Raw genomic sequence first — 11,439 nt, 5'->3', positions numbered from 1 at the left:
ACTCTCTCCCCACCCCCCCCCTCCTCTAGCTTATCTCTCCACGCTTCAGGCTCTCTGCCTTTATTCCTGATGAAGGGCTTTTGCCCGAAACGTCGATTTTGCCTGTCCTCGGATGCTGCCTGAATTGCTGTGCTCTTCCAGCACCACTGATCCAGAATCCCATGTAATCACCACCTGGCCAATTTGTAGACAGATTCCAACCCAACTTCACACCATGACACTTTTTTAGGGCATTCTGTTTATGTTAAGGTAAAGAGACAGAATAAAACATAACCATCTTATAAAACCCTGCATTTACTAATAGGTGGTGCCTCCCTATAGAACACAACTCAGTTTCCCAATATTTCACTTGAGCATTCTGTGCTCTGATTTGTCTCCAGCATCACATTCACTTGCATATTTTCTAAGGTGACTTTGTCATCCAAGTAACAAAGCAAGCTTGTTGACAGTGGCACTGTTGAATTTGCGAGCATGCGCTGCTGCTAAACACAAGGGCATGGCCACAGCTTAAGATCTTTAGCTGTCTGGAGCTGGTGGAGATCTCTGCCTGCCTTTTAGAAATGTCAGTCCACATGTTGGATGAGTATAAACTTAGTTACTGCTCAGAGTTCTTTGTACCTCTTGCTGGTATGACTTTGTAGTCTCTGATAGGAGGCTTTATTTGGCCAGTGTGGGCATTTCTGATACATGATTTTGCTATAATTCATTCTTCACATTCCCCCTTACTACGATTAATGTGTTACGATGATGTAGAGACCAATAACTTTTCAGAAGCTATTTGAATGCTCAGTGACCAACTTAAATAAACTGCACAACAAGATGGGAATTGGAATTACTTCCGACTTGGCTCCAGAAAGGGTTGCAAGCCATTTGCCCTCCATGAGCAGGAGGTGACTACAGGATATGCAGGGAAAGCTCACCAGTGTTGTTCCAGATCTGTAGTTCTAGTTAAATTCTGGTATGATGTTATTCTCTGCCTCTTAGCGGTCTGCAGTTGATTTGTTTGGCCTTCAGAATGTGTAATATGTAAAGTTGGGGATAGAATGTGAGATTGACATCATGCAAGCATAAAGTCTACTTATGTGACTTCTTAGTAGTTTGATTAGAAGTCTCATGTATAAGTAGTCCGAATGTGTCATAACACTCAGTTGACTAAAGAAAAGTAACTATTTAATCCTATTGCACAAATCACATTTTTCATATTACCTTGTGCTTTATTTGAAATCGGGGCGGGGGATTAAACATTAATAAGAATGTTTAACTCTATAAATACCCACTTAAGAGAGAAACTAACCATTGCCCATAATGTTTAACAGCATTATCATTGTTGACTCCATACAATTAACATACTGGGGTTATCATTGACCAGAGACTTAATGGGACCAGCTACTGTGACTTCAAGAACAGTCCAGAGAAACATAGTAACAGGAGTAGGCCATTCAGTCCCTCGAGCCTATTTCATCATTCAATGAGGTTATTGCTTATCTGTGGCCTACCTCCATTTACCTGCACTTGGCTCATATCCCTTTATACCTTTGCTTCATAAAATTGTTATCTATGGCATGTTTAAGATTAACAACTGATCCAGCAGCCACTGCCAGAAGCTGGTAATTCTACAGCAAGTAACTAGTCTCCTGACTCTGCAAAGCCTAAACATCATTTACAAGATACAAATCAAGAGCATGATAGAATACTATCCACTTACCTGCATGAGTTCAGCTCCAACAACACAGCTTGGCACCATAGAGAGAAATCAGCCCACTTGTTTGGTACTTAAATGCATAGTGAACAATCACTCCGTCCGAAACTGACACACAGTGGCAGCAGTGTGTATCATTTATAATAGGCACTCAGCAACTCACCAAGGCTCTGTTGACAGCACCTTTCAGCCTTGCAAACAGAGAAATACCACCACCAGGCAAGTTTTTCTCTCAGACACACTTGATTCCTGACTTGGAACTATATGCTATTCCTTAACTGTTGCTGGATTAAAATCCTGGAACTCTCTCCTGAACAACAGTATGGGTTTACCTACATCATGTGAACTCCAGTGGTTCACAGAATCACTTCAACAGATGTCAGAGGTCTTTTAAACATCACCGCCTGAATGTTTGAAACGAGCTACTGCAGGGAATAAGATTAAATAAACTGAGAAATCATCTACCTGCACCCTTTCTATCCGGAGCACCTTTCCATCATTCAGCACCGAGCCTGTTCCATCAAGAGGCACTCCGTCCTTCATCCAGCTTATTTCAGGAGCAGGGACTCCTATTGCTGTGCACACCAACTCCAGTAGGCTACTTAGCACAACAGACACTTGCTGTGGCATCTCAGAGTCCGAAATCTGTGGCGGCTCTACAAGGACAAATGGTTTCTGTGAGGGAAAATACTGCGAGTTTCCAGTTTCACAATAATTCTTAAGCTATTCTCAAAGGTAACAACTTCCATACTTATAGACCTTGATTGTAATAAAACACCAAAGTCATGTAAGAAGCTAAGTGAGGTGAATTTTAGGGAGTGTCTTAAAAGAGGACAGGGAGGCAAAATGGTTTAGTGAAGGAATTTCAGAGATTAGGGTCCAGGCAGCTGAAAATGGTCATTCACTGCTGGAGTAATTACACTTGGGGTCGTGCAAGAGTCCAGAATATAATTCAACATAACGCAATGGCAAGTAACCATGGTGATGAGTTCTACCAGCAGAGTAAACGTACATACATGTGTTTAAATTGCTCAAAGGTCTGTGTTCAAAATTCAAAACAGATGCAGTCACTAAAAATGAGAACGGGGTTGACATTGCAACTGAATTGTGCTAATATGGTTGACTGCTCAAATTTATTTCTTAAAGAAACTAACAGCCAGAGGAGAGAAGGTTTTTTTTTCCCATCAATGTGAGCTGGGCAGATATGAAGGACAAGGTATTACCTAGATGATGTCTAGCTTTAAAGGGTGCGTGGAGTTCCAGGAGGTCACGACCATGACAACAGTTGTTAAAATTAAACAAGTATGTTCAATAGTTTGAAATGCAATCTAACTAAAGGTTACAAGTGGAGATAGTCTCTTAGTAATCGTGAGTTTAGATATTTGGGTTTAAAATTACAGAAAGACTAGCTTTCCAAAGCAGCTTTCGCAACCACAGGACATCCCAAAGTACTTAACTGGTTGTAATACTCTTTGTAATATAAGAAACATGGTAGGCAATTTGAACACAGTGAACAGTAACAGAAGATGAAGGAGAATCTCATTGAAACATTCTATGTAAATTCTAACACATAAGAACGGTAGATTAGATTAGATTAGATTACTTACAGTGTGGAAACAGGCCCTTCGGCCCAACAAATCCACACCGACCTGCCATAGCACAACCCACCCAGACCCATTCCCCCACATTTACCCCATGCCCCTAACACTACGGGCAATTTAGCATGGCCAAATCACCTAACCTGCACATTTTTGGACTGTGGGAGGAAACTGGAGCACCCGGAGGAAACCCACGCAGACACGGGGAGAATGTGCAAACTCCACACAGACAGTCGCCTGAGGCAGGAATTGAACCCGGGTCTCTGGCGCTCTGAGGTTAGCACGTAAGGACGTTCCCGATTAAAGAACAATGAACAAAGAAAATTTACTGCCCAGGAACAGGCCCTTCGGCCCTTCAAGCCTGAGCCGATCCAAATGTATTGTCAGTCAATTCCTAAGCATTTGTATCCCTCTGCTCCCCACCTACTCATGCATCTGTCCAGAAGCATCTTAAATGAATCTACTGTGCCTGCCTCTACCACCTCTGCTGGTAATGCGTTCCAAACACCCACCACCCTCTGCGTGAAGTACTTGCCGCGTGTATCCCCCTTAAACTTTCCACCTCTCACTTTGAAAGCATGACCTCTCATTATTGAATCCTTCACCCTGGGAAAAAGCTTGTCTCTATCCACCCAGTCTATACACTTCATGATTTTGTAAACCTCAATCAGGTTCCCCCTCAATCTCCTTTTTTCGAGTGAAAATAAACCTAACCTACTCAACATCTCTTCATAGCTAACACATTCCATACCAGGCAACATCCTCGTAAACCTTCTCTGCACCATCTCCAAAGTGTCCACATCCTTTTGGTAATGTGGCGCCCAGAACTGTACACAGTATTCTAAATGTGGCCGAACCAATGTCTTGTACAAATTTTAACATGACTTGCCAGCTCTTCTACTCAATACCCCGTCCAATGAAGGCAGGCATACTATATGCCATCTTGACCACTCTATCGACCTGTGCAGCAACATTCAGGGTACAATGGACCTGCACTCCCAGATCTCTCTGCCCATCAACTTTTCCCAAGGCTCTTCCATTTATTCTATAATTCACTCTAGAATTAGACTTGCCTAAATGCATCACCTCACATTTGTCTGGATTGAAAGTCATCTGCCAATTTTCCACCCAACTCTTCAGTCTATCTATATCCTCCTGTATTCTCTGACAGTCCCTTATGCTTTCTGCCACTCCACCAATCTTTGTGTCATCTGCAAACTTGCTGATCATACCAACAGTGCCCTCTTCTAGATTAGTCTAAAGATACGGGTTAGGCCATTTAGGACTGAGATGAGGAAAGTCTCTTTACCTAAAGAGTGGTGGGCCTATGGAATTCTCTGGCACAGAAAGTTGTTGAGGCCAAAAATTGACTGTTTCCAATGTATTTCTTAGTGCGAAAGGATCAAAGGAAATGGGTGACAGTGGGAATAGGGTACTGAGATGGATCATGTTGAATGGCCTACTTATGTTTCTTTTTTCTATGTTTCTTTGTCCAAATCATTTGCTTTTGTCATTTGATTGAGAGATAAAGATCAGGACCACGCAGATAAACTCTATTTTTCTTTGAAATGCTGGTGCGAAATCTTTCATGTCCATGTAAAAGGGTAGCTGAGGCCTCAGTTTAACATCGTGCCTGAAAGACAGTTCCTCCAACAGTCCAGCCCTTTCCTGATACTTCAATAGAGTGTCAACCTCGATTTATGTATTTAAGTCTGGAATGGAACTTGAACCTGGAACTTTCTGATTTGGGGGACAGTATTACCCACTCCACTATGCAGCTGCTCTACAGTATGAAATTGCATAATGAGGAGATTCCCTCTGCTGTGTCTCATTACGTTCTGATTATTTAAAACAAGAGAGGAAATAAGGTGACATGGCAGTACTGTATGTTGATGTGTTCAACAATAAAGGAAAAAAGTGTCAGTTCTGCTCCTCTTTTCTGATTGAGTTTTTTGAAGAAGTAACAAAGAGGATTGATGAGGGCAGAGCAGTAGATGTGATCTATATGGACTTCAGTAAGGTGTTTGAGAAGGTTCCCCATGGGAGACAGATTAGCAAGGTTAGAGCTCACAGAATACAGGGAGAACTAGCCATTTGGATACAGAACTGGCTCAAAGGAGAAGACAGAGGGTGGTGATGGAGGGTTGTTTTTCAGACCGGAGGCCTGTGACCAGTGGAGTGCCACAAGGATCGGTGATGTGTTCTCTACTTCTTGCCATTTACATAAATGATTTGGATGCAAGCATAAGAGGTTAGTAAGTTTGCAGATGACAGCAAAATTGAAGATGTAGTGGACAGTGAAGAGAGTTACCTCAGATTACAACAGGATCTGGACCAGATGGGCCAATGGACTGAGAAGTGGCAGGTGGAATTTAATTTAGATAAATGCGAGGTGCTGTATTTTGGGAAAGCAAATCTTAGCAGGACTTATACGCTTAATGGTAAGGTCCTAGAGAGTGTTGCTGAACAAAGAGACCTTGGAGTGTAGGTTCATAGCTCCTTGAAAGTGGAGTCGCAGGTAGATAGGATAGTGAAGAAGGCGTTTGGTATGCTTTCCTTTATTGGTCAGAGTATTGAGTACAGGGGTTGGAAGGTCCTGTTGCAGCTATACAGGATATTGGTTAGGCCACTGTTGGAATATTATGTGCAATTCTGGTCTCCTTCCTATCGGAAAGATGTTGCGAAACTTATATGGGTTCAGAAAAGATTTACAAGGATGTTGCCAGGGTTGGAGGATTTGAGCTACAGGGAGAGGTTGAACAGGCTGGGGCTGTTTTCATGGAGCGTCGGAGACTGAGGGGTGACCTTATAGAGGTTTACAGAATTATGAGGGGCATGGATAGAGTAAATAGGCAAAGTCTTTTCCCTGGGGTAGGGGAGTCCAGAACTAGAGGGCATAGGTTTAGAATGAGGAGGGAAAGATATAAAAGAGACCTAAGGAGCAACTTTTTCATGCAGAGGGTGGTACATGTATGGAATGTGCTGCCAGAGGAAGTGGTGGAGGCTGGTACACTTACAACATTTAAGAGGCATTTGGATGGGTATATGAATAGGAAGGGTTTGGAGGGATATGGGCCGTGTGCTGGCAGGTGGGACTAGATTGGGTTGGGATATCTAGTCGACATGGACAGGTTGGACCGAAGGGTCTGTTTCCATGCTGTACATCTCTATGATCCTAGATGTTATTGAGTTATTGTACAAGATGTAAAGTTTCATTCCATATTGCCATGGAAAAGTTGGCATGAGGTTTAATTGTCTTTTCTGATCGCTGTATGATTTGAAATGACACAGGTAAAGCCATGGAAGAAAGCTGTTCACTACCACTCACTGGCCTGGTTATTGATTAATCAGAAGAGATCAAACCAAAGGTGAGAGAGAAATATGCTTTAAGAGGAAAGGATGCGCAGTGATCTAATGAGAACAAGAGACATGTAGAGCTACATGTAGAGCTACAAGATTGTCAATTGGCTCAGATGATGTTTCCCTTTGAGATTGTGTGCATTCTCAAATTCATGAGCACATTTCACTCACCCATGACAACCAAGTTGAAGTGTCTTGTAGCCTTGCCTGCATCATTCACAGCAATGCAGGAATACCATCCAGAGTCACTTATGTCCACAGAGGGTAGCTGCAGCTTCATCTCATGACTCTTGAGACTCAGGTCATTGAGCACCAGCAGTTCACCATCTTTTAACCAGGAGAACACAGGGGGTGGAATTCCACCAGTATCACATGTGAAAGACACAGAAGCTCCTCTGACGACCATCATTTCTTCAGAGTCTCCAGAATTCTCAAACCTGGGTGGAACTGGGGAGGGGATTTGTGAACATAGAATCACAGTGCAATTATCCCTTAGCTAACGTCATAAAAATTTGTAATCAGATCATTTTTTCATTGCTATCTCTGAGGGTTAATTTTAACTGGTCTCTAGTCCCGCTTATTCTTCACTACACCCCATAAATAAATATTCTCCAAACTCAATAATGAGAAACACTATCTTTACAGCTTACATTTCTAGAAACTGCAGGCTTTTAAAACTCTTCTCAGTGTTACTTAATTACAACTACTTGTCATCCTTGCGTCTTCTGGTTGAATCTTAATGGAGACCCGAACAATGAGCCATACCCCTTACCCCAGCTTTCCCAATAAAGGGAATGTGTAGACGTTTAAAAGACCATCCAAAATTAAGGTGGAGTCAAGAATTCTGTGGGTAGGGGTAGGCAGGAAAGTTGATTTGAGGACACAATTAGATCAGTGATAATCTTACTGAATGGTGGAGTGGGCTCAAAAGGTTGTAATCTTATCCATATTCTTATGTCTATCATCACTAGAATGAGACAGCAGATTCTCTTGTTTTGTCTCTTCTCTAGTAATCCACTCAAGTAGATGGTCAGTCATAATTTGAGATGTGGTTTACCAAATGAATAATATTCTTCTGAGATCTCTTGCATTACAGATGCTAGTCTTTGACCAATTTGACTCATTCATTGTGATATTAGGAAATGGCTGAAGATGTTGGATACTGCAAAGACTACGGGTTCTCACAACATTCTAGCAACAGAACTGAAGACTCGTGCTCCAGAATTAGCCGTATGCCTAACCAAGTTGCTCCAATACAATTATAACATTGGCATCTATCCAAAAACTGGAGAAAAGTACCAGGTACATTCTTTGCACAAAATTGATCGGACAAATCAAAAGGCAGATGACTATTTAAATGGAAAGAGACTCCATAATTTTCAGAAGATCTAGTTATTCTTGGACATGAAACATAAAATGTTAGCACACAGATGCAGCAAAATAATTCACAAGGCAAATTGCCTACTAGAGGATTGGAGGTTGAATATACAAAAGTCTTGTTCCAACTGTCCAGGGTGTTGATAAACCCGCACCTAGAGTACTGTGGAGAAAGTGAGGACTGCAGATGCTGGAGATCAGAGTCAAGAGTGTGGTGCTGGAAAAGCACAGCTAGTCAGTCAGCATCTGAGTAGCAGGAGAATGAGAATTCCTGATGAAGAGTTTATGCCCGAAACGTCGATTTTCCTGCTCCTCGGATACTGCCTAACCTGCTGTGCTTTTCCAGCATCACACTCTCTACCTGGAGTACTGTGTGCAGTTTTGGCTTATGAGTTTAAGAAAGGAATTATTGTTATCGGAAGCAGTTCAAAGAGATTCACTACATTGATTCCTGTGACAAAGTGGGTGACTTATTGAGAACAGCTAAACATTAGAGGTTAGAAGAATGGCAGATGATTTTATGAAACAAAGATTTTGAGGTGGTTTGACAGACTAGTTGTTGAGAAATTTTCATTAATGGGGGACACTCAAACTGGGAGACATACAGAACAAGGGACACTCATTTAAAATTGAGATATAAATGAATTTCCTCTCAGAAGGGAATGAATGATGGATTGCTCCATGCATTTAATGAGGAGTTAGATAGATTTTTGAAGTATCAAGGAGTTAAGGACTATGAGGAACTGGCATGAAAGAGGAGTTGAGGCCTGGGGCAGGTCAGCCACGATCTCACATAATGGCAGGATAGGACTGAAAGGCTGAATGACCTACTCCTGCTCCTATTGCTTATGTTCTTAAATCCAACCCAGCCTAATTTTACTTGATTGGTCTACATTTGATCATCAGCAAACTGATGGAAGAGATCATCAACAGTACCTAAAAGGCATTTGGATGGGCATATGAATAGGAAGGGTTTGGAGGGATATGGGCCGGGTGCTGGCAGGTGGGACTAGGTTGGATTGGGATATCTGGTTGGCATGCGGGGGTTGGACCGAAGGGTCTGTTTCCATGCTGTACATCTCTATGACTCTAAGCGCCACTTGGATAACCTGATCACTGACACTCAATTTGATTTCTGCCTGAATCACTGAGCTCCTGATCTAATTACAGCTTCGGTCCCTAAATGTTGGAAAAACAGGCGAACATCAGAGGTTGGACGAGAGTGAGTGTCGTCATGTACCTGAATCCCTAGGTCTCTCTGCTCTACAACACTACCCAAGACCCTACTTTTAATTTGTTTGGTTTACCAAAATGCAATACCTTGCAGTTATCCAAATTAAACTCCATCTGTCACTCTTTAGCCCACTGACTCAATTGATCAAGATCTCTTTGTAATCTTAGATAATCTTCTTCATTGTCGACTATACCATCAATCTTGGTGTCTTCTGCAAACTTACTAACCATGCCTTCTATATTTTCATCTAAAACATTTATATAAAAGACAAACAAAAATGGACCCATTACTGATCCCTGTGGAATACTGCTGATCACAGGCCTCCATTCTCAAAAACAACTCTCCACCACCACTGTGGCTTCTGCTATTAAACCAATTTTGTATCCAATTGGCAAGCTCATCCTGAATCCCATGTGATCTAACTATACTAATTAGTCTATACACAGAACTTTGTCAAAGGCTTTACTAAAGTCCAGGTAAACAATGTTTACCGTTCTGCCTTCATCGATCTTCTTGGTTACTTATTTTACAAGAGATGAAGTTTCATTTCAAATTGCTGTGGAAAAGCTGGGATGGGGTGCCATTTAGTTTGTCTTTGTGGATCAGTTTTGCCTATTGCTGCGAACAACACCACCTGCAAGTTTCCCTCCAAGTCACACACCATCCTGTTTTGAGAATACATCGTCCTTCCTTCACTGTTGCTGGATTAAAATCCTGGACCCCCCTTCCTTACAGAACTTTGCATATCCCTAAGCCCACAGGACTGCAGCAGTTCAAGTGACAGCTCACTAGCATCTTCACCAGGGTAAACTAGGGAATATTGATAAGTACGGGCCACATTCCATGAATGAATAAAAAAGAAACATGAACTGGGCAGGTAGGAGATTTAACCTCAAACTTTCCTCTAGAAGGTTTTGCTCACCTTGAACTTGCAGTTGGTAATTCCGCTCTGTCATGCCTGCCTGACTCACAGCGACACAGGTGTAGGTTCCAGCGTCAGAAATCTGAACGTGAGCAATCCTGAGGAACAGATTTTAGATAAAACTTGTCTAAGTATGTGTAAAAATTGACGAAATATTTAAGCAAAGACACCAACTACACGGACGCAAAGGATTCAAGATGATTTTTCAGCCACAACCCATAAAAGAGTTTACCTCAGGATCTGACCAGCCAACAGCAGCCTCACATGGGATGAGATGGGAAGTGGTAATCCATCTTTTAACCAGGTGAGCTGTGGAGGAGGGGCACCAGCAGCTCTGCATTCAAGTGTAACCGCTGCATTCGGCACTACCGTGATGATCTCAGGATGGGTGGAGACCCCACTGATATTCGGAGGTACTGAGGACAACAAAAAAAAGAGAAAAACTGAATTTGAACTTATGAGGAAGTAACAGTTAATCTGTAGAGAGATGACAAAGCTGATGGGTTAGAATGGCCACACACTGCGTTTGGTCCAGTTGTATTCATGATTGCTAGGCGCTCTGGGCAATAACCCTCACCCCTTATTTCTTTGTCCACTTCCATGGTCCCCATAGCTTCCATGTCCCCTACATCTTCCATGCCTGTAGTGATTGTGATGAGGACAGCCAGGTGGACTTCACAGAATATGGGTTCCCTGATTAGGGCTGTTAATATGGTCCAATCAGGGAGCCCTGTCTGACATATATAAACAGGAACACCACCCTGGAGTTGTTCAGGGAGAGGTGGGTGCCGCAGGGAGTGGAGTGCATCATTTCTCCCTCCAATTCTATTTTGATTTAGTCCCTACCCTCCCCTTCACTGTTTTGATCACACAGCACTGTCCCTTGATGTGAAGGGCAGTGCTTGTCACTGGCCACCCGGGTGTTTTCCTATCTTCCTGGTGGTGGAAATTGAATAAAGATTCGTGCACTTTGTCTTTCACTGTGTCTCACACCTGCACACACACACCATGGGTTCTGGGGATAAAATAAGCACTACCGCACTTAGGTGGTAGTGTGGGGGTTAAGAAAAGAAAAGGAGGACGCTCCCCAGTGGAGGGCTCTCTGCGCGGGAGTCCATAAAAAGAAAAAAATAAAAAATAAAAAACAGGAACGTACTGTCTAATGTACAACTGTCACTGCTGTTGTCTCTTTATATCTTTGTGAAACTGGGATTTGAGGTTTGTCCTCATGTCCCTGTAAACTGTTTGA

The 11,439-nt window shown here is 42.5% G+C and overlaps 1 protein-coding gene across 1 annotated transcript in view; it reads right to left on the bottom strand.

Annotated features, from left to right (window-relative positions):
• The window catches only part of LOC122564614 (hemicentin-1-like), a 429,834-nt gene that overhangs the window by 110,375 nt on the left and 308,020 nt on the right, over window positions 1-11,439 (bottom strand). Inside the window, exons 65-68 of the mRNA XM_043719704.1 lie at window positions 10,423-10,606; window positions 10,191-10,288; window positions 6,829-7,104; window positions 2,165-2,355 (exon numbers count right to left, since the gene is read on the bottom strand). Of these exons, the coding sequence (XP_043575639.1) occupies window positions 2,165-2,355; window positions 6,829-7,104; window positions 10,191-10,288; window positions 10,423-10,606 (749 nt within the window). The remainder of the gene's footprint in view (window positions 1-2,164; window positions 2,356-6,828; window positions 7,105-10,190; window positions 10,289-10,422; window positions 10,607-11,439) is intronic.

This window comes from Chiloscyllium plagiosum, chromosome 30 (assembly GCF_004010195.1).
Source record: "Chiloscyllium plagiosum isolate BGI_BamShark_2017 chromosome 30, ASM401019v2, whole genome shotgun sequence".
In the NCBI taxonomy this organism is placed as follows: domain Eukaryota; kingdom Metazoa; phylum Chordata; class Chondrichthyes; order Orectolobiformes; family Hemiscylliidae; genus Chiloscyllium; species Chiloscyllium plagiosum.
This window is presented reverse-complemented; position numbering and strand designations above follow the sequence as displayed.